The sequence below is a fragment of the Filicampus tigris genome, chromosome 1 (assembly GCF_054856515.1).
Source record: "Filicampus tigris isolate MCC_2025a chromosome 1, RoL_Ftig_1.0, whole genome shotgun sequence".
In the NCBI taxonomy this organism is placed as follows: Eukaryota; Metazoa; Chordata; class Actinopteri; order Syngnathiformes; family Syngnathidae; genus Filicampus; species Filicampus tigris.
In genome coordinates, this window is record NC_141217.1 from 2121513 (window position 1) to 2146048 (window position 24536).

Sequence of the window (24536 nt, forward strand, 5' to 3'; positions counted from 1 at the left end):
CATCACAATATTCTGTTTTTGTACATAATAACAGCATTCACAAAGGAATAGGCTTCGGCAGTCATGCGCTCCTGTTGGCGATTAGCGTGGGTCTTAAACATAGGTGGTATCAAATTAAACTAACCACCAGAGTAAGGGTGGGCGATATGGGAAAAAAAAAATATCTCAATATTTTTTCAAAAAAAATCGATAACGATAATTTGACGATATTCTACAAAAAAATATTTTAAATCTGCGCTTGCTTCACAGACCAATTGTGGATAGACAGCGTTTGTGAGCAACATCTCTTTTAAATTGCTAAATACAGCTTCTGCAAAAAAGATAATGATATTCTATGATAATATTTAACAATAAAGCACAAATAATTATGTATAGACTTACTTACTTACTTACTTACTTACTTACATTGATTTTTGAGAATATTTATGTCATTTATGCTATTCCATAATGATGTGACATTTTGAGCTGCAGTAAGTACTGGTGTACCACTGCCAACTAAGAGAGGGATCAGAATAAAAAAAAGGTGTTTACTACAGCAATCAGAATGAGAAAAAATGTATTTATGTGACGTGTGGCGAAGTGTCACCCAGCGAGAGAAAAAAAGACGTAAAAAAAAGACGTCGTCATGACAACACCCATTCTATTACACTGGCCACCGTATTCAGAATAAAGTTGAATAACAAAACTGCAATTAACCGAAAAGTTCATTTTCCCACTCATTCATCGCTGTGATATGTAGACTTGTGATATTATTCATGTTTGGGTGTGTTCGGGCGTCACACTAATAAGCCGTCGTAGTTTGTGCAACAACATACCTTGGGAATACAGGCTAGTTATGAATGATGCGGACTACAAGCGTGTAAACTGAATGTTAATCGAACATCTAGGCTGTCACGTTTGACTTGCTCACTAAAGTACTCGTACTGTGTGTGCGTGCGTGCGTTTATATTTGTTGGTTCAACTCGGCGACTGTTTTCTGAGTGTGTGTGCGTGTTTAAGCTTTTCTTTAGCGTGCTTGCGCGGTCGCCAAGTTTTCCTCGGAATCCATATGGCTCGTGGTGCAACAGAATTGCTCTTCACGGTGACCGTTGTGGCACATCTAACAATATTATTCCCACCGACATAGGGCTTGTCAACCCCAAACCATTTACAGACTACGGACCACGCGGACCCGCGCCTCGCGTTGATGGGGGGGGGCTCACAGGAATTCCACCGAAAATCGCTATTCTGGTCAAACCCGTAATGAATTGTGGGTAATATGCTTCATGTGCGGGGCCATGGACTCATCTGAAGTATGGAACATGGGCCCAAAAGGGGCGAGGTAGTAGAGCACTTTGGATAATTGTGATACCCTACACCACAGGTGTCAATCTCAAGGCCCGGAGGCCAGGTCTGGCCAGCGACATCATTTTATGTGGCCCATGCATGAAGGCAAATCATGCGTTCACTTGACATGTTTCTTTCAAATTTTCTTCAACTTTTACACCACATATGAGATATTGCAAGCATTTGTTACCAATCCCTCCTTTCAAATAAATTGAAAAATAGTTCAACAAACTATTTACTGGCTTCTGATTTCAAAACTTGTTGTAGAATCTTGTCCGTTTCCATGTGCAAGTCAAGGATGATATTCTCGATGAACAGAACACTTTATTGTAAACGACATCAAAATATTAAGGATTCACTTGACCATCGAACACGTCAAAACTACGGTGTTTTATGTGTGACAAACAACAATTAACCAAATAATCTTCACTTGTTATCCATCAATTTGTTGTGTATGTGTTCATATAAAGCGATCCTACATTTATATGGGTTCACAGTCGTAGCAGCCCTCCGAGGGACACCAAATTTATGATGTGTCCCGCGACAAAAATGAGCTTGACACCCCGGCCTACACATTCGCACCCTCGACTGGAACGTGTAATGGACGGGCACAAGGGTGGAAGTGCAAGTATTGGGATTGGGCCATAATATGTCGTGTGGGACTATATTGTGAATTAAGGGTTGGGGGATAATGGTGGCTATTCGGACATACCCTATAAAAACCGCACTAAATATAACTCGACCCACCTTCACCTGTATGCAGTAATCGAAGCATAGCAATTTAAATCAGTACAAAACAACTTGTCAGCTGTGGGTGCTACAACAAGGTGAAAGTTGTTTCCCTGGTATAAAACGTGTGACTAGTGTTAGTTTCCACTCGTCAGTTCGGGTCGGTCGGGCTCACCTGGATGGTCTGTCCCGGGTCTCCAGATACTGGTCCGCCGACCAGCTTGCAGTAGAGGTCGGGCACGCTCTTTCCAGCCTCGTCTTCCCCGCAGGTGGCAGTGGCAGTAATCTTGGTGCCCTCGGCCAGGTTGAAGTACGGCGGGTGCAGGCTGAAGCCGTTCACGCCGCCGCCGCTCGGGGCCTCTTGTGCGGACACCGGAAGCAAGACCACAAGCACCAGGGCCCAAAGTAACGGCAGTAAAGAGAGGCGCATGACGGGCGCCATCACGGACACCACCTGTGCTGAGAAAAATTGCGACCTAAGCGGGACGATTATCTTGCTGGTAGGGAGTCGAGTGAGGAAAAGTTGACGACGTACTCGCGTCTATGCGACCGGCACGCTCGTGTGAGTGTGTGTGCGGCCGATGAGTATGTGCGCCTGCTCCGTCCGTGCCAAAAAGGGGTCGCGAGCATTCTCAAGTGAGCCTCCTACTTTTGGTCACGTTACCTGCACGCTCGTGCACGCGCAGGAGGCCTATGGGGGGTGGGGGAGCAATTGTCTTAGATTGCCGTTCCAGTTATAGATCCATTCATAATGTTTATAAACAATGAACGCATGTATACATATTTACTTAAATGCTTATGCATTATACATGTATAAATATATATACACATACAGTCCATACATACAGATAAAAAAGGAGTTAAATGGGCCCTAAGTACCTTCTGAAAAACATACTTTTTGTGCAAATGTTGCACATGTCGGCACGGTGGTCGACTGGTTAGCACGTCCGCCTCACAGTTCAGAGGTCGCGGGTTCGATCCCGGCTCCGGCCTCCCTGTGTGGAGTTTGCATGTTCTCCCCGTGCCTGCGTGGGTTTTCTCCGGGCACTCCGGTTTCCTCCCACATTCCAAAAACATGCATGGTAAGTTGATTGGATACTCTAAATTGGCCCTAGGTGTGATTGTGAGTGCGGATGTTTGTCTCTGTGTGCCCTGCGATTGGCTGGCAACCAGTTCAGGGTGTCCCCTGCCTACTGCCCAAAGACAGCTGGGATAGGCTCCAGCACGCCCCGCGACCCTTGTGAGGAGAAGCGGTACAGATAATGGATGGATGGATGTTGCACATGTTGCACATTGGTAAGCACCGTTCCGCAAAAGCAGGGGTGCCCAAGTTCGGTCCTCAAGAACCCTTATCCAGCATGTTTTAGATATCTCCCTGCTCCAACACACCTGATTCAAATGATCAGCTCATCAGCAAGCTTTGCCTGCTAAGGATCATGGTTATTTGAATCAGATGTGTTGGAGTAGGGAGACATCTAAAACGGGCTGGATGGGGGCTCTCGAGGAACGGACTTGAGCACCCCTAAATGGTGGCATTTAATTATTTAATTCAGACAGTGCAACAATATTTTTCATCTAATCCCGCATGTGTGAGCAGTAAATTTGCTCAGTCGATATATATATATATATATATATATATATATATATATATATATATATATATATATGTATATATATATATATATATATATATATATATATATATATATATATATATATATATATATATATATATATATATATATATATAAACTTTATTTTGATTTTCCAGTTTATTTACACACAAACAGGGGTCACTGGTGTAGTGGTACACAAGCCTGAGTTGTGTGCGGGCAGCGTGGGATCGGTTCCCGCTCAGTGTCTGTGTGTGTGCCTTGCGACTGGCAGGCGACCAGTTCGGGGTGTAGTCTGCCTTTCGCCCATTGTCGGCTGGGATAGGCTTCAGCACCTCCCCGCAACCCTGTACAGGATAAGCGGTTTGGAAGATGACACATAATTACACTCAAAAAGATGCCTGATATTGGCAAGTATTAATGATATGCAAGTTATGCCACGCAGTGGCACAAAGATTGATTACAATATTTAATTAAAATTTAAAAACAAACAGCCAACAATTGCTAGTGTTTTTGAAGGCAACATGTTATTCCCTTGCAACAAGAAAAATCACAAAAACCGTTGACGAATGTTTTGCGAACATTTGCGACCTTAAGCGAACGCTGACGAACTCTGAAGTGAACACATAAAACGAACTAATGTCTTGTTATATGTCACTACAATGGAGACCTTTTCAAGTGAAATACACATATAGCACCGTTTCTCACAATATTATTTGTCGCTCTGCAACATTTTCACCGTCTACAAGTCCGCTATATTGCATGTTTTGTAGTTTTTATTCTATTTTATTTTTACTGTGTGACACGATCGCAGATAGTACAGCGCTTCTCATTGGTCAAGACAGTTATGGCCGTCTTAACGGCATCTCGGATGGGCTAATTTATAAAAAGAAATACGATATTTCAAAATAATGTGCACATTTCCGGTGTGTGAATAGCCACGGTAGTAAATTAATATATATTTTTTCCAACAATTGAATAAAGGTTTGACTCGCAGCCCTTTACTGGGTCATCAAATGACATGATAAATCCACATGGCCCCACAGACTAACACCTAATTAGCCTAGCAGTAAGCTAACAACCAATGTTACCAAACTTAACTTCAAAATTGCAGCTGTGTGATAAGGCGTTACACTTGAAACGATTTTCAAGCTTTCTCTGAGGAGTGGCACTTGTAGTTATTTGTAAGTCATTAATGGTAACTTTTAGTAATTCCAGCACACAGCACTCAAAAGCAATTCACATGTGACTTAAATGTTGCATGCATTAAGCCCATTCAGCTCTGGGCACAGGAATCATGTGCCCCAAATACTTCTACTACCCAATTAAAAAAATAAAAAATTTAATAAAAATCATTATATATTTCCTATGATAACCTAGAAATATGTAGATATAGGCTACATTTTTTAAATATTTTGATATATTCATATCTAATTTATATTGAATTTTTTTCATGACTCCTTGATGAGTGTTTGGGTGCCTATAGTGCCTTCTCTTGCCTTCTCGCCTCCCACCACTAGATTAACTATGGTACATCTGAATTTTCACCTATCATCTATTTTTTTATCATTTTACCTGTAAATTTGGTCTTGTTGAGTCTCACTTTCAAGTAGTTTAGCTCACATAACATTCTTCTTTTCAACTGACAAGTCACATGAGCTAGACAACAAGGCTAAAATGATCCTTCAAGCCAATTACCCCATTTTATCAATAGCTTTTGCCTTGATCAAATGACATGGAAGGGTTTGTTTAATAGTGGTGCCAATGGAGATTGTGTTGGGGAAATGCCCAAGTTAATCCCACCCTTTTATCGCAGAACATGTACACTTTTCTTCGCTATCAACCACATATTAAATCACTTTTTTTTCTTTTTTCAGTTTTTCAGTTACACCATATTCATCCATCCTTCTCACTTACACACAAACACACACACACACACACACACACACACACACAAACACCCACGCACGTGCACAAACGCAGTCATAGGTCAATGAGCTGGTATAACAGAAGGCTCTCGAGCAGAGTTCATGCTAAAACTTGGCTGTGCAAGGGATGTTTTTTTTCTAGCATCTAGTGTAAAGTAACTACATTGTTTTGTGAAAACAGCAACCCCAGCACTCATCCACTTCCTGCCATTTTCGATCCCGGTCAATGAAGAAGAGGATCATGGGAACAAAAACCCTTGAGGCACCATGGAGACCACTGTGAAGCAATGTTCCCTCTAATTTGCCATGCGTCTCAGCATTCACACAAACTCCCTGAGCATTCCGTGGACCACAGTGAGCAACATCAGACATTCACACGGTGGCTAAACCTCTATCACACCTGTCCAAAACCTGAGATCGTAATAAGTTACATGATGTAGGTATGTGACAAAAAAAATCAAATGATCTACAACCAAAATAGAGTGGTAGTCCTCAATGTTAGTAAGCTTACTAGCTGTCATATCATTGTAACAGATTAAAAAAAGTAGGACAAAATGGTCATTATACAAACTTAAATTTTGTCAAAAAAAGTACAGGGGTTACAGGCGGCTAAAGGCCAATGGCATAATAAATGTGAGAATGAATTGCCATAGCAACTGACTACATCAAGGGCCGCATAACAACAGTAGTCATATAATTAACAGGGACCAAGCCTTTCGCAGGGGTAATGTTATATGGTGGTACATCAACATTAATTCACACTGTAAAGAATCTGCGTATAGGACACGAGACTTGGTCAAATTAACGCAGTGGGTGTCTTTGGTCGCGAGATTTCTCCATTAACCACATGTACCAAATATAAGCATTTCGATTTCTTTGTATAATTAACGCAGTGGGTGTCTTTGGTCGCGAGACTTCTCCATTAACCACATGTACCAAATAAGCATTTCGATTTCTTTGTATGGGGTGAATATGAAAATGCAAAATGGCAAAACAGCTCAGGTTTATTTTTTATTTTTTTTGCTGTATTGTATGCATTTGCTGTGCACTGAGGAGGTGAGAGCAGTGTGTGATTGCACACACATTGAGTTTAGAGGAAACATTGCTGTGAAGCCTCTTGGAAATTCAAGTTCTAGAATTTATCTTTGGCTAAAAACCTGAACGACTAGTGTACAACAGAGTGTACAATCTGCTGCTATAACATAACTATCACATACGCACGCAATCACACACACACAGAGTGGGGTAAGATAAGTGGACACAGTGACTGACGAAAACTTTCAGAATTCCTGGAATGCTCCAGCTTCTTCCGCTCTGGATTAATAAGATTCAAACTCATGCACACACATACACACAGAGAATTGTCTTTGAAGTGTTGTGGGCCTTGGGCTGGGTGACAGCAGATTACAAGTCCATGCATGTCCTCTTTGTCTCCTTCAACCAAACATCCAGTCACCTCTGCCTTCTCTTCATCTCTTAACCGCTACTCCTTTTCATCTGTACCCTTAGTATTCTCCCTTTTTCATCTCTGTTCCTTTTGGTCTCTTTCCAGGTGTGTGGATCTGCAGATGAAGATGAGGAAATGGAGCCAATAAGCATGTAAACACATACATTTTTACATTACTGTAATTGTATGTTTGTACTTGATCTACAGTACATTGCATTGTTGAGCAGGGAGTATCACTTGTTTTGATAATGTTGTGTCTCAATGCACTTAACAATATAAAAAATATAAAAAAACACATAGACAGCAGTACTATTTTTCATTTCATGTTTATTTGAATAGGGACAGATGCCACAACATAGATGAATGAAAAACAATCTCCAATGCACAGCATCACAGAATTTGTAGCTAATGCTAATTTCCAATACCCGTCCCTAGAAGGGCTTTATAAGCAAACAATCAGAGAAAGAAAAGGAAAAAACACAAACAACTTTTAAGACATATCCACATTAGTAAATACACAATTTAAAACAGTGGAAGCAATGAGCAAGGCGATCTCCAATTGCCCATGTCGCATGTATGCATGATGACTACATCACCAGCAAGGGGAGAGCTTGCAGTTTACCCGCCAATATCATGCACGGACCCCAGCGAGTCTATTTCTGTGTCCGCAATGTCATGCATGGTGTACTTGAGCGTACTGTGCTCTGTCCACCCTGATTTTGATGCAAATGAGGGATCCCACTAGGATTGGCCAGCAAAAGACTATTTCCATCCCCCAACGGTGCAAAGGTGCAAGCTCCCCATTACCCCAATTCTCCTGGCACAAAGTCTAGCAAAATACCAAAAGAAAGAAAACTCTACCCGTGCACACAGTTAGACTGCACTTGCACCTGCACTAGAATTGCGCTCAGAACGAAAATAGGTGCACAGTGCAATAGAGAATACAATGAGTAAACATAAGAAAAATATAAGTACAGTGTTAGTGTCAGTACAATTTGTAAACATCACAATCATCCATCCCTCCATCCATTATCTTCCGCTTATCCGAGGTCGGGTCGCGGAGGCAGCAGGGAAGCCCAGACTTCCCTCTCCCCAGCAACATCTTCCAGCTCTTCCGGAGGGATGACAAGGCGTTGCCAGGCAAGGCGGGAGACATAGTCTCTCCAGCGTGTTCTGGGTCGTCCTCGGGGTCTTCTGCCAGTGGGACATGCCCGAAACACCTCACTAAGGAGGCGTCCAGGAGGCATCCTAATCAGATGCCCGCACCCTATCTCTAAAAGAGAGCACGGACACCCTGCAAAGGAAACTGATTTCGGACGCTTGTATCCAAGATCTTGTTCTTTCGGTCATGACCCACAGCTCATGACCATAGGTGAGAGTCATGAGCATCACAACCATAACATTTATAACATTCGTAATAAGTACAAGATACATGTGTGTGTATTGTATTTCAAATGCAAGAGTCACACCACGAAACGCTAGGGCCACACCCCCACATGAAGTAAATTCACACAGAGGTTCAAGCAATCCTGCTTTCCAGGATGGACTGCCCCCCCAGCAGCGGGACAGACCTGATGCTAAAGTTAAATGTATCTAATCAAAACAGTAGGCCTATAACCATGAAATAACTCTACTCACTGAGGCCTCCTCACATTATTACCATCATAAGTCAAAATGTTTTGCGAAGAGTTGAAAGTCTGGTTTCAAACAACAGGATGGATGGAACATTTCAGACACTTAGAAATAGGTGATAACCAAAGTGAGGTAGCCGGCATCTTGAGAGTGAAGGGGACAGTGAGGACTGTAAGGGATGATTAGGTCAAAGAGATAAGAGGGAGCTCGGCCATGAAGTGATTCGTAGGCCAATAGTAGGATGGTGAAGTCAGATATGGCTTGAATAGGTAACTAATGGACCGTTAGGACAGGGGTGTAATCAAATATTTTAGTGCAAGTCAGCATTCAGGCAGAACTATTTTGTACAAGTTGTGGCTTTTTGTCGTGCATAGGTGCACACCCGTCACCCAGGGTGGGCCATCGGGGCCTGGCCAGCCTATAGTGACAGTACTACTCTATCGCATTTGGAACAGAGTAAATGTTGTAATATTGTTGTGTGTGTTTTCTCTCACTTGAATGGGGAACTCAGTATGTGTGACGTAGGAATGTGGAGGAGTGTACATGCGTCATGTGGAGGCAGGCGAGTTCCTTCAAGCGATACACCCGGAAGTGTATGTGCATGCGTGTGAATAGTTACTTTGCCAGCTAATGAGCTTTCAATCAACTGTTCAGCAGTACGTTCAATGAAGCCCATCTCGGCAGTGTATCACTATCATCCATCCATCCATCCATCCATTTGCTTCTGCTTATCCAGGATCGGGTCACGGGGACTTAGGTAGGATCTCATTCCCGACCTGGAGAGGGGACTCCACCCTTTTCTGACAGAGGACCAGCGTCTCAGATTTGGAGCTGATGATTTTCATCCCAACTGCTTCACATGCAACTGCGAACCGCTCCAGTGACAGTTGAAGATCGCTTCTTGATGAAGTCAACAGTGCCACGTCATCTGCAAAATGCAGTGATGCTACACTGAGGCCACCAAGCCGGACACATCACCACCTTGGCTGCACGTCAAAATTCTGTACAGAATTCTGTATACCCTTTGCGTTGGTGTCTATTGACTTCTTGCACCTAGAGCCAAGCAAAGGAGGGTATGTATACATTCTTGTCCTTGTCGATCATTTCACGCACTTTGCGCAGGCATACCCAATGAGAAATAAAGCAGGAAAAACAGCATCTGAAAAGATATTTTAGGACATCATTCCTTGTTTTGGTCATCCAGAGAAATTGCATCATGACCAAGGATGCGAGTTTGAGAACATCCTATTCCAAAGATTACAACAACTCTCAGGTATATCTCACTCATGTACGTCTCCATACCATCCGCAGTGCAATCCAGTTGAGCGGCTGAATCGTACTCTTCTCCAAATGCTTCGCACATTACAAGAAGAAAAGAAAAGTGAATGGAAGGATCATCTGCCTCAGATCGTGCACGCATACAACTGCACGAGGCATGATGCTACAGGATTTTCACCATTCTTCCTCTTGTATGGCATGGCGCCAAGGTTACCAATCGACGTACTGTTAAGCACTGGAAAGGACGATGAAATACACAACCATCAAACTTTTGCACAAAAGTGGGCAGACAAGATGCGACTTGCTTACCAAATAGCTTCTGACAATAGCCAAAAGTCTTCAGCAAAAGGAAAGAAAACAGTATGACGGTCACATCAGAGGTGTCGCTCTCCAACCTGGGGACCGGGTCCTGGTGAAAAATCTCTTACAGAGAGGAGGCCCGGGAAAGGTACGCACATACTGGGAGAAAGTCGTACATCGCATTGTGGAGAGGTTAGGAGACGGGCCAGTCTATAAACTACAGCCTGAAAAAGATAGCAAGGTCATGCACATACTTCATAGAACTCTCCTGCTCCCAATAAATGACCTACCTCTCGAGGAAGACCTTCCAATCGAAACAGAGACAAGACAGAACAGACAGAGACAACCTGAAAAAGACACCGATCGGACTCTGATGTATAGCTCTGATGAGGAAGAAGCGTACACTTTCCGCCATGCCCTTCGGAGCAGAATCCCATGCTACAAACTTGTTAACCATCAACCACAAGATGCTGGTATCCCTCAACAAAATCTACAGCAACAGGAACCTGCAGTACCACAACAGAACCCTCAAAATCAGTCAATTTTGCGTGCAACAACCAGAGAGTACAATCCCCCTGTCAGGTAAGAAACTATGAAACAGAGTGATGTTGAGTTGAGGTTTGAGGTTTGAGTTGAGGCATACAATCCTACAGAAGGAGAGCCTGATCAAATGAATGAAATTGATGGTGAAAATAGAGGAGAAATTGATGGTGTAAGGAGGTCACAGAGAAGAGGGAGACCAACAACAAGACTCCCAGACAACGTTTTTGGTCAACCATCATACTGCCCTAGTGCCCTCTTGAACAGCCAGCCACTTACGGCACCTGAAAACTTCTTACCATTCCGTTATATCATACCTTTCCAACCATCTTACCCCAACTGGTTCACACGCATACACTAAGTATTCCACTAAAAAGTAGACAATGTCAAGAGACTTTTAAATGGGGGAGAGTGTAGAGAGTTGAAATCAGATGTCTTCTCTAAAGCAGATAAAAACTGAGACCCCTAAAATGTATTTTTTATTTAAGTTTATTTTCCCTAGTTTAAATTCTATAGTTTCTCGTTTCTAGGAAGCTATTCCACAGCCACTAGGAGGTGCAGTGGCACTGGTGGCAAAGAGTTGAAGAATAAATGTTCCTTTTGAGATGCAGCAGCTCAACGTGTGTCTCTCCTATTCTTGCCACAGCATTTCCCCACACGTTGAGGCATCAAGAAATACCCAGTTGCCTCTCTAGCTACCGAGGCAAACCAGGCAACACTGGCAACCACAGCTGCTATTTTTTTTTTTTTCCGTAAAAACAACTGTATTTTTCTTAGAGTGCACCTAGGCTTTTGAAGGAGTGTGTTGCGGAGCTGGCTTTTCCCCTGTACACACTCTTTAATCGGAGAATCCAGACAGGGCAGGTGCCAAGCAAATGGAAGACCTCATGCATCATTCCGGTGCCTAAGGAGGGAAGGCCGTCCGGAGTCAAGGATTACACACCAGCGGCCTTGACGATTATGGAGACCCTTGAGAGGCTTCTTATCTGGCCCCTGGGACGACAGTTGCAGCAAGCACTGGATCCGCTACAGTTTACCTATTGGGAAAACATAGGAGTGGGGCATGCCGGTCCATAGGGTCCTGTCATTTCTGGATGGCACAAGGGGTTATGTGAGGCTAATCTTTTTCGATTTCTCAAGTGTTTTTAACGCCATCCAGCCTCAGATTCTGCGGTTGAAACTTGAGAAATTGAGGGTGAAAGCAGCTTTCATTTGGTAGATCACCAACTACCTGACAAAGAGGCCACAGTATCGAGGCTCGGAAGCGTGGTCTCTGGCACTGTGTTGACCATTACCAGAGGCCCTCAGGGAACAGTGTTGTCGCCTTCCTTCTTGACCCTGTACAATTCTGACTTTGCCTACAAGTCACCATTATACCACATCCAAAAGTACTCTCACAATATGACTGATGGCTTGTGTGGAAGGGGTGACGAGTGGGAGTACAGGAGGTTTATTTCTGACTTCACACTATTGAGCACACACAATGGTCTGGTGTTGAATACAGCTAAGACCAAGAAGATGGTTGTGGATTTTAGAAGGCAGAGATCCAAGCATCTGCCAGTCAAAATATGGGATGAGAATATTGAGGTGGTCACCACATTCAAATGCAGCATACCAAAAGGGACAGAGCAGACTTTTATTTCTCAGAAAGTTAAAATCTTTTGAAGTCTGCATTGAGATGTTGTTCCTTTTTCATCATTCTGTGCCGTATTTTTTGCTGTGGTGTACTAGGGGAGAAGCATGATGGGCAGGGAAGGAAACTGTCTTGATAAAGTGTGTGTGTGTCAGTGATGGGAAGGAAGGCAGACTCTGTAGGACAGGGGTGTCAAAGTCAAATGGACAGAGGGCCAAATACATAATTTTGCGACAAGCCGATTGCCGGACTGATAGAATGGTCAGTGAAATTTTTAAAAATGTCCAGATTGGATCGGGTCCTTCGTGCCTGCTGATGATGTCACGTTTTATATTTCTGTAATATATTTCTTTGCGTCTATGTTTGTCACCCCCCTGGCTGTTGTTATTTTTATCTTCGGAGTTACTAAATAAAAAATCAAATAGAGTACATTACTGCTACTTTTGCGAGGCAGCTCGTATGTCACTTCCGTTTGCGTTTCTCCTGCCAAACTGGAAACAATTTTCTGGCTGACTCGGGCTGCAAGATTGTATGAAGTGTACATAACTTGAAGTAAAACGGAGAGGATCATATGATTGGTGTGATTTCTCCAGCTGACTCTATTTGGCAAGGTATGGATGTGGGTGCTCCTGTCAGAAAACACAGGCCCGTATTTCATGTGACATGTCTATTTATTGTGGTCTGCAACAACACAGACAAAGAATAACCTAGCAATATCATCCAATGCATATCCATTAGTTAACAATATGCCTAAACATTACAATTGATTATATTAAGCAATTAAACAGCCAAACAATACATACAATACACATTCACACGTTTCATCACTACAATACTGAGCATACTAGCCGAAATAAGTAACTAGTGTTCATCAACGTGACATCACTCACGAGAACATATCCAAGCTATTATGTACAGCAGTTACCAGACATGAACCTAAATTAAATTATTAAACTCACCTTTTAACATTTACACAGAACAACAAAACTGGTGAAACGCGGGAAATCTGCAACAACTGAGTTTGCTGGCAAGAACAAATTACTAGCTAGCTGTATCAAAGGAGAAAAAGAAAAAGAAAGCACGTCTCTCGCTATCAACACTTAGCGCTCGAGGAGCGTTCAATGTCTGCTCACAGTGTGGGACATCTCAGTACTACATTGAAACTCAATGAATTTATCTAATGCCAACAATTACTAATAATAAAACGTAAGATTTCTAACATGAAGTATTTCTTAATGAAGTGCATTTTACTCCGAATAACTTCACCACAATCCTATTCTGAAAGCCACGAAAAGTGACGTGAAGTCTTCAGTCGGCACGTAGACGACCGAAGGACGATCCTCGCAAAAGTAGCGGTAATGTTCGTTATAACAACAGCCAGGGGGTGGCAAACACAGATGCAAAGAAATATGTAACAGAAATAGTGTAACGAATTGGGTTATCTGTGTTGTGGTCGAATTTGTGTCTTCTTGGCATTCTTCTTGGCATTGTAATTAATGACGCATTTCACTATCTGCGCTTGCTTTGTGGATTAGACGCTATCTCTTTGCTCCATTTTCACCAGTTAGCACCATGCAAAAACCTTGCAATTCTTGAATGAATTCAGCACTTACACGTTGTCGGAATGTGGCGTTTGGTTATTTGGAAAGACACAAACAACTAGTAGTTCCGGAGCATGCTCTGGCTGTTCCAACTGGGATCATGGAGCGGCCAGAGCATCAGCCAGGATGAATGGAAAGAGTACAAGCAAGATGCGAGGCTTGTGGGCTGATCGAGGATTTAAACAACCTCATTCATCATTTATGTATCGTGAGTGCAACTCAAGTTGTTATTAACATTTTTTTAAGTCTGTGGTTCTTTTTAGAAGCCTTACTGAAATAACCACTGTAGCTAATGTTTGCAGTAGTCTCGCTATTCACAACAATTAACAGGTTTCTCAACACTGTTTGGGCCGTGTTTGGGGGGAAAACTGCTGTAGGGTGAGGTTTGCAGGAGGATCAGAGGTTGAGATGGTAATAAGAAGACTCCTCTTGGAGCTTCCCATGGAAGCTGTTGCAAGAGGTATTAAGTGCTCAGGGGCATAGGGGGTGCTGCTCTAATGAATGATGGTATAGTCCTGCTCAAGGTCCTGCTGGTTCTCTTCTGTGACTGGGGGCATTGGAAGTCGGACTGCAGTGGAACTGATTTGGGGGATAAAGCAGCATAAAGTGTCAAGTCTTTTCCTTGATCTGATCCAATTCCAAGGGAGGAAAGGACCCCTTTTGGCTTCTAAATACTCCCGCGACGGCGCGGGCGACAACTCCCGCACTGCATCACGTGACTGACGCGTAGTGCTGCGCGACATGTTGGGAGACCAGTCTGCAACACACGCTCGATCCCGGCTCCGGCCTCCCTGTGTGGAGTTTGCATGTTCTCCCCCGTGCCTGCGTGGGTTTTCTCCGGGTACTCTGGTTTCCTCCCACATTCCAAAAACATGCATGGTAGGTTGATTGGACATTCTAAATTGCCCCAGGTGTGAGTGTGGATGTTTGTTTGTCTTTGTGTGCCCTGCGATTGGCTGGCAACCAATTCAGGGTCTCCCCCGCCTACTGCCCGAAGACAGCTGGGATAGGCTCCAGCACGTCCGCGAACCTTGTGAGAATAAGCGGTATAGATAATGGATGGATGGATATTTTTATAATCTCATGCCTCTCCCCTATGCTTCACTTCTTACTGTCTTAATGTCTTACCCCCTCAAACAAAATATATCAAGTTGTTTTTCATGTCATGTTTCTCGACTCGGCTCCATCTCCCCTCTTCACTCTGCTCAGAGTATCGGCCTGCTGTCGGCTCGCTGTGAGGGGTAGCTTTCTGCAGCGAGCTGAGATCCAACTTCCAATCACCCTTCAGGATGCAACTGAGCTGGTGTTGTCAATTAGACATGGTAAAAGGTGCTGGAGCAAATTCCCCCTCAAGATTTGTGGTTGCCCCCTCATACATGCCCCGTTTAAAAAAAAAAATAGCTGCTGAGGGCTATGAGAAGTCGCTGTGCCTCTTGGCTGGGCTCATTTTAACCCGCCTCCTTCATCGCTAAATTACATTTTGTCACCGCTCTTTTAGGACCGTCAGTAAAATCTGTTAACAAGGGTAACAGCACACGAAGGTATTAATTTATAAACAGCTTGGAACACTTTACACACACACAAAAATTATAACTTGTTTCTGCTCATCCTCCTGTTTCTCATCCCCAAAATGCCACTTGTCTTTTATTTTCGGGTTCATGGCTTCGGTCTGTGCTTTTTCCGTCAATGTTTCAAAGTTACTGTCGGTCGCCCGTCCACCAGCGAAAACAGGAGTCCATCAGTGACGGACTGACAGACCTTCCATCAGTATGGACGGACAGGTCTAAATGCCCACATCTGAGAACAACCCTTTCGTGGTGATTTGGTGCCTTAATTCAGGGTTCAAAGTGACAGCGGGATGTAGAGCAGGGGCTCCACGTCAAGGGCACCTCCACAGCATGACCACAGGCTAAATCTAGCAACAGGAAGCTGTCAGCCTGGCTCCACTCTTGTAAGTGGGAGGAGGCCCGTTTGGAGACTTGATTCGGTGGAGCTTGACGCTGCTGGGAGAGCTAAATGAGTGTGAGGCAATGTTGGTGACCCGGGAAGGATGCAGTAACAGTCATGCTGAAGTAGGTGGTGGCTGTAGCAGAAAATGTCTTATTTGTTTCTGAGATGCAGGTGTGTTGATGATTGTTTTATTTTTAAAAAAAGATTAAAATTCTGTTCAATCGATTCTGTCCTTGGAGACCTTTGGTGTGTAGTGGTGCGATTGAGTGAACACAAAAGATGCCTGCCAGCCACAGGGTGGACCTGGATGTACACAGGCCCACCCATTGACATGCTGCCCACCCAGAGAGATTCATGAAACAATATATACTTTTACATTTTTAGTAAATTATTATTTAATTTATTTTTACATTTGTGTTTCGTTGTGTTTTCTTAAGCTGGGATAGGCTCCAGCTCCTCCCAGCGACCCTGTACTCTAGTACAGGATAAGTGGTGTAGAAGATGAGGCGGCATGGTGGCCAACGGGTTAGCATGTCCGCCTCACAGTGCAGAGGTCGTGGGATCGATCCCCGCCCCGGCCCTCCTGTGTGGAGTTTGCATGTTCTCCCCGTGTCTGCGTCGGTTTTCTCCGGGTACTGCGGTTCCCTCCCACGTGCCAAAAACATGCATGGTAGGTCAATTAATCACTTTAAATTGCCCCTAGGTGTGATTGTGAGTGCGGATGTTTGTTTGTCTCTGTGTGCCCTGCGATTGGCTGGCAACCAGTTCAGGGTGTCCCCTGCCTACTGCCCGAAGTCAGCTGGGATAGGCTCCAGCACTCCCTGCGACCCTTGTGAGGATAAGTGGTGTGGATAATGGATGTGTTTTCATATTTTATGAACTTCATATGATTCGGTTTGTCATTTTATTTGAATATACAATATGTTGGGACGGGAGTGTGTGCTCAGTGAGAGAAATATTCAGGCCCACCCATGAGCCACGTTCAGGTTCCGCCCCTGCCGAATTCGGCCCTCACTTCCTTGTGTCCAGGAACAAGCTAAACAAAGATGATGGGCCAGTTGATACAGGACGGTCTTTGTCCTGTGTGAGGTCTGGCACAAGGCAGGGTTAGTGAATGTTGTCAGTACTCACCATTTGGCATGCTCCAACATGCTCTGGTGGTAAACGCTGCAGGCTCGGAAGCTGTAAACTAGAGCGGCTGTGTTGCACAGACAGGTGAGCTCACTCACTCATTTCTTGCCAGGCCTCAGCGGAAGGAGGGGAGGCGGCATTTACCTGAGGGGGAGGACATGTTGGAACGCAAACGCTTGATGATGACAGCAGTGTACGATTGGAAAGCACTTCCTTCACACCTTCACACATTTATCCCGGCTCAAAGCAGATGTTGTCACAAGTGGGATGAAGAAACATCTGGAATGTTGAGCAGGTTGTGCCAGATAACACTATATTGATACAATTTATAGTGAAAATTTTGAGTGTTACACTTGAAGAGGTAGCACTCCAGAACTGGTGACACCGCCGTGGTGGAAGGGTGTACCCAAAACTAATCCTGCTGAGGGCCCCATACCGGTTAGCTGTCAGGGAGGGAAGAGTTTTCTGCTTGTCCATCCGTCTACAGTGATTGCCATTATTAGTATTGTCGTTACCAGAGCTGGGCACTTGACCCTTTTTTGCCGGTCCAGCCGCGACCCTCCACCCTTGACCTGGGGGGCCTTCCGGCCGCGACCCTTCGCCCTTATTCATAAAAATGATCACCCCCAGCCCCGTTCCGCCCATTTAGGATGGATTTATTTTCACTGACAAAGACATTGCAAACTGAGACAGAAAAGATATCGCAGAACAGAGTTTGCAGTTTTCCTTTAACTGTACCTTGTTAATTAACAAGAAATACATAATAATAATAATAAATGTTATCCACACCAACTTTTACCTATTATTGTCCAGGATTGCTGCAGGCTTTCTTGTTGCTAACAGCTGGTTCCCTGTACTTTGTGTTTCCCTCTCTTGGGCATGCAGCACAACCAGAGAGTTAATATTGGTTTAGGCAAAGACAGACAACAGAATGTTCCTCTATCACAGCTGTCGGAGCAGGGGATGTAGCTCTGGATTGCGTCTTCTGATTGTGCCAACCAGAGCCTTGTTTTTCTTCCGAGGAGTTCCTCCCCCAAAATGAACAAAGTATACTGTAGAAATGGGGGTCACAACTCTTGTCCTCAAGGGCCACTATCCTGCATATTTTGGATGTTTCCCTCCTTCAACACACCTGATTTCAAATGATCAGGACCATTATCAGGCTTCGACAGAGCTTGCTGATGAGCTGAATAGTTGCCCTTGGGGACTAGAGTTGGTGACCCCTGATATACCTACCTACATATGGAGCCCTTAGGTATCAGGCTACAGTACTTCATTGACCATTTGTCAGGGGTAGCCACGATTGAGTAGCCCAAACATGTTTACAGTGCCTTGCAAAAGTATTCACCCCCTTGGCCTTTTATCTACCGGTAATACAGTATGTTTTTAAAACCTCTAATTTAAATTTAACTCAGATTTAAATCAGAATTTTATTTGATAGATCTATACCAAATAGTCTAAGTATTGAAGTGGAATGAGAAATAAATATCTATAAATATATAGATATATATATACGGGAAATTGCCATGTGCATATGTATTCACTCCCTTTGTTATGAAGCCCCTGAAATGCTCTGGTTCAACCAGTTATTGAAACAAATTCCACCTGTGTGCAATCTAAGTGTCACATGATCTGTCAGTATCCATACACCTCTTCTGAAAGGCCCCAGTGGCTGCAACACCTAATGAAGAGGCACCGCTAACCAAACACCACTATGAAAACCAAAGAACTCTGCAAACAAATCAGAGACAAAGTAGTTGAGAAGTACAAGTCTGGGTTTAGTTATAAAAAAATATCCAAATCTTTGATGATCCACAGGAGCACCATCAAAGCCATCATCATCAAATACTGTAGAAAGAATATGGCACCACAACAGACCTGCCAAGTGATGGCTGCCCACCAAAACTCACAGACCGGGCAAGGAGGGCATTAATCAGAGAGGCAGCCCAGAGTCCAAAGGTAACCCTGGAGGAGCTGCAGAGTTCCACAGCAGAGGCTGGAGTATCTGCGCATAGGACCACAATCAGCCGTACACTCCACAGAGCTGGGCTTTATGGAAGGGTGGCCAGAAGAAAGCCTTACTTTCAGCTAAAAATAAGAAGGCACGCTTTGACTTTGCACAAAGGCACGTGGGAGACTCTCAAAATGTATGACGGAAGGTGCTCTGGTCAGATGAGACTATCCATCAAGGAAAACGCTATGTCTGGCGCACACCCAACACATCTGATCACCCCAAGAACAACATCCCTACAGTGAAACATGGTGGTGGCAGGATCATGCTGTGGGGATGTTTTTCAGCAGCAGGGACTGGGAAAGTGGTCCGAGTCGAGGGAAAGATGGATGGTGCTAAATACAGGTTTATTCTTGAGCAAAACCTGTATTTGAGACTAGGACGGAGGTTCACCTTCCAGCAGGACAATGACCACCAGCATACTGCTAAAGTAACACTCGAGTGGCTTATGGGGAAACATATACCGTATTGGCCCGAATATAAGACGGTGTTTTTTGCATTGAAATAACGTGAGGATGACGTGCTATGGGAGGAGCCAGAGGATGGGATTAAGGACAGCGACACTGAGCACAGCGAGGCAGATAATTGTTTGTGAGGAGTAATGTTCTGTCATGATAGATCTCAGCTACTCTCAAGTTAAACGAGTTTGCATTATTTTACTGCAATGTTTTTCCTTATTCAGATTTGTTTCAAGACTACAATTACAGTTAGACTTCACGTTGATGGTTAATGCAGTTAATGCAGAAATTTTGTTGTTTGATCACAATGGATTGGTTTATTTACATTTCAAAAACCAGAAGCCATTCATTTACGAATGTGATTGCACTTTAGTTTACATATTTAAATGTTCAGATGTTAAGATTTGAATGAGGCAAAATAATCAATCAATCAATCAATCACATTTTATTTATATAGCACTTTTCATACATAAAAATGCAACTCAAAGAACTTTAAAACATTCAAAGCAAAACATAGATAATTAGAAAAAAAAAAAAAAAAATCCGTTCATGCCCTCCCTCCCAACAAACCCAAGACAGATATCCATTAGTACATCAGCAATCATTCACACACACCCACACAAAGTGCACAACCTGATAAAATGTGTTAAAAAGACATGACAAGGCACAGAGAAACCATATGAGGAAAGATAAGATAAGATAAGAAGATAAGAATGCCTTTATTGATCCCACAGTGGGGAAATTTTCATTGTTACAGCAGCAAAGATATAGGTCACACAGGGGCGGCGGCATAATGTGGCCATTAATGTATAACATTGACGGCAAACATTTAGGATCAAACCTATGTAGATATACGCAGTAACATGTGTATATACACATGTATATACACACCAACCTACATCTACATAAAAAACTATGAGGAACACTCATTTCGGCCTGTACATAGTACAGAGGAAAAAATACTCTAAGTAAGTGACAGTGCTGCAGTGCTGTAGTGAAATGTAAGGAACAGCATTGGATAAAAATAAAACTAGACTAACAGTAGTGGGGAATGTTGAGTATTGCACGGTATTACAGTAGTGGGGAATATTGGGTATTGCACGATATGAGCTCAGGTGCAGGACTGCACAATTGCACTAATGTCCGCCAGTTTGTAGAGACTACACAATGTTCTTGTTAAAGAGTCTGACAGCAGCAGGCAAGAAGGAACGGCGGAATCTCTCCTTTGCACAGCGAGGGTGTAACAGTCTGTCACTGAAGGTGCTGTGGAGTGCTGTTAGGGTGCCCTGGAGGGGGTGGTCCGGGTTGCCCAGCATTGATGACAGCTTGGCCAACATCCTCCTGTCCCCCACCGAGTCCACAGAGTCCAGGGAGCAGCCCAGGACAGAGCCCTCTTGACCAGTTTGTCCAGCCGCTTCTTGTCCCGGGCCGGGACGCCGCCTGCCCAGGTGACCACTCCCTGGAAGATGACCGGGTACCCAAGGGGAGCTCTCCGCGCCGAGGGGAATGACAGCCCACGGCCACAGGGGCGCCACCACCATAGAGGCCCGGATTAGACAGGCGGACCCCACACAAAGTGTAGAGGCCGCCGGCTACCCAGACCCAAGGGGTCCCTGCGATGACAGCCCCCGCGGGAAGGGCAGCCACCCCTCCCTCAAAGCGGAGGCTCCCCCGTGAGAAAACACTGGAGCTAAAAGCTGACACCGGCAGAGAGCAACAAAACTAAAAGACAGAACAGTAGTATAGTCTAAGAACTAGAATCAGTAAGATAACATAGACATTTTTTTATCTTCAATCAAAAGAAAAGATAAATTATTTAAAAGTTGTTGAAAGCCAAGCTAAAAAGGAGTGTCTTGAGCTTCCTCTTAAAAATATCAACAGTCTCTGCAGACCTGACGTCCTCTGGCAGGCTATTCCAAAGGTGAGGACCAAAACGGCTGAATGCAGCCTCCCCATGCATTTTGGTCCTCACCCTTGGAATAAATAAAAGGCCGGCGCCAGAGGACCTCAGGATCCGCGAGGGTTGGTATGATAAAAGCAAATCAGATAAATAAGATGGCCCAAGACCATTAAAATCGATCCTGAAACACACAGGGAGCCAATGCAGCAATTTCAAAACTGGCGTAATGTGCTCCCACCCTCTGGTTCTCGTCAGCACCCGAGCGGCTGAATTCTGCAGTAGTTGCAGTGGTGAAATGCTCTTTTTCGGGAGGCCAGAGAGCAGGGCATTACAGTAATCTAAACGACAGGAAATAAAAGCATGCATCAGCACTTCAGTGTTAGCCTGAGAGAGAAACGGGCGGACTCTGGCGATATTCTTAAGGTGATAAAAACCAATCTTGGTTACATTTTTAATATGAGGAATAAAACTGAGCTCAGAGTCAAAAATGACGCCAAGGTTCTTCACACAGTGTGAGGGATTAAAAATGTGTAGTTTTGGTAAAAGCTTCTCTCTCTGACCTTCGGGACCGATAACTAAAACCTCAGTTTTGTCCTGATTGAGCTGTAGGAAATTATCTGCCATCCATGACTTGATATCTAAAATGCAATTTAAAAGGGTATCAATGGGTCCTGTGTCATCAGGAGACACGGCAATATACAGCTGCGTGTCATCAGCATAGCTGTGAAAGCTGATGCCGTGTCCCCTGATGACATCCCCGAGGGGAAGCATATAAAGATTAAAAAGTAGGGGGCCTAAAATCGAACCTTGGGGAACCCCACATTTAATTTCATGGGTTTTGGAGGAACAAGTATCCATAATTACAAAGAAATATCGGTCTGTGAGATAGGAATAAAACCAGTCAAAAACAGTACCAGAGATGCCCACTAGATTTTTAAGTCTATTTAATAAAATTTGGTGATCTACTGTATCAAAAACAGCGCTTAGATCCAGTAGCACCAAGACTGTGAGTTTTCTCACGTCTGCAGTGCACCTAATATCATTTAAAATCCTTAAAAGAGCAGTCTCCGTACTGTGGTTCATCCTAAAACCAGATTGATATTTCTCCAAAATATTATTTGTATTTAAAAAATGATTCAACTGGATGAAAACCAGTTTTTCTAAAATCTTACTTAAAAACGGTAAGAAAATTGTTTGCCTTTTCTCTCAAATATATTGTTATAATCATTTGTTTCAGATGTACTGTGATTATTTTCTGTACAAAAATTAATTTGGTGTTCAAAAAAACTTTTTTCAAACTTGAGTCTTGAAAAAGAGGGGGTCGTTTTATAATCAGGGCCGTCTTATATTCGGGCCAATACGGTAAATGTTTTGGGATTGCCTGGTCAAAATCTAGACCTGAATCCAATTGAGAATCTTTGGTCGGATGTACATCTTTTCAGATGTACTGTAATTATTTTCTGTATAAAAATTAATTTGGTGTTCAAAAAAAACTTTTTTCAAACTTGAGTCTTGAAAAAGAGGGGGTCGTCATATAATCAGGGACGTCTTATATTCGGGCCAATATGGTAAATGTTTTGGGATTGCCTGGTCAAAATCTAGACCTGAATCCAATGGAGAATCTTTGGTCAGACTTAAAGATTGCTGTTCACATGCGCAAACGATAAAACCTGAAGGAGCTGGAGCAGTTTTTCTTGAAGAATGGGCAAAAATCCCAGTGGCAAGATGTGGTCAACTCAGAGACTTCTCAAAAACGACAGCAAAAGGTGGTTCTACAAAGTACTGACATTGGGGGGTGAATACATATGCACAATGATATTTTTTGTTATTTTGTCCTATTTGTTCTTTGCTCCACAATAAAAAACATATCACGTCTTCAAAGTTGTGGGCATGTTCTGTAAATTAAATGAAAAAAAAACATCAAACAATCCATTTTAATTCCAGGCAACAAAACATGTCGATCCATCTTTGGACTTTGTTGCTCACAAACACATTCTTCTGTTGTCACATTCACATACTCTTCACCCCAAAAAAAATCTAATTTTAAAATCTTTGTTTGAAGCCTGAAATGTTACTAAAGATCTAAAAGTTCAATACTTTTGCAAGCCACTGTTTGTTCAAGGCAACAAATCATTAACATTTGAATTAAAAAAAAAACAGTTAAAAAAAAAGAGAAAAGAAATCGTCAAAGACTTAAAACAGGCGGGTTGAAGACGTACAGACCAAGTTGCCATCTTGAACCAGGAGTCCCCGGCAATTTATTCCATTCACTTGCATTGAGATACCTGTGTTGGGCTCCAATTAATACATCGTAACTCATCTCATACCAGTTTTGACACGGGTTGGTTTGTTAGAAATATCAGACATGCAGTTATGATAACAAACACGTGGTTAATTTTATAATCGGCGCTTTCAAAACATTAAAAGTAAGAGCATAATTTGAAAAAATATCAGCAAAAACAACAATGAGCTTCACGTTAAATATTCTGTTTTTCTTGCTATCACACTGCTGAAAAGTGTATAACTGATTGAAGCATAATTAAAGCGGAAGTCAACACAAACATTTTTTTTAAAGAATATTTTCTATGCAAGCCCACTAGTTGAAATAATAAATATTGCGTTTGTGGAATAACTGTTAATCCACTCGTTTTTAGCCATCTCTAGGGGCGGCCATTTTGTCTTCTGTCGACTGAAAATGACATCACAACTGCTCACAACGACCAATCACGGCTCAGATTCAGAAAACAGGTCAGCCATGATTGCTCGTTCTGAGCAGTTGTGATGTCATTTTCAGTCGACAGAAGACAAAATGGTTGCTCCTAGAGATGGCTAAAAATGAGTGCATTTTGTGGCTTGATTTATATTCCACAAACGCAAAATTATTCAGAATGCTGTGTTTCAACTAGTGGGCTGCTGGGGACATACAGGTATTCTTGAAAAAAAAATTTTTTGAGTAGACTTCCACTTTAAAAGCTTTGAATACAAATGTATTTACTGAGGTCAAAATTAAAATAGAGGGTAATCTTTTACTTTGGGGTCATATTTATATTCTCCAGAGG

At 43.1% G+C, this 24536-nt stretch overlaps 1 protein-coding gene across 4 annotated transcripts in view; it reads right to left on the reverse strand.

The window, feature by feature from the left end:
- The window catches only part of lama5 (laminin, alpha 5), a 152950-nt gene extending 150285 nt beyond the window's left edge, over window positions 1-2665 (reverse strand). For 3 of the 4 annotated variants that reach the window (XM_086046469.1, XM_086046442.1, XM_086046450.1), the window contains exon 1: window positions 2231-2664. In XM_086046469.1, the coding sequence (XP_085902595.1) occupies window positions 2231-2497 (267 nt within the window). In that variant the 5' untranslated portion in view covers window positions 2498-2664. Of the gene's footprint in view, window positions 1-2230 lie in introns of all 4 variants that reach the window. The other variant, XM_086046434.1, reaches the window with a different exon arrangement.
- Window positions 2666-24536: the final 21871 nt, after the last annotated feature.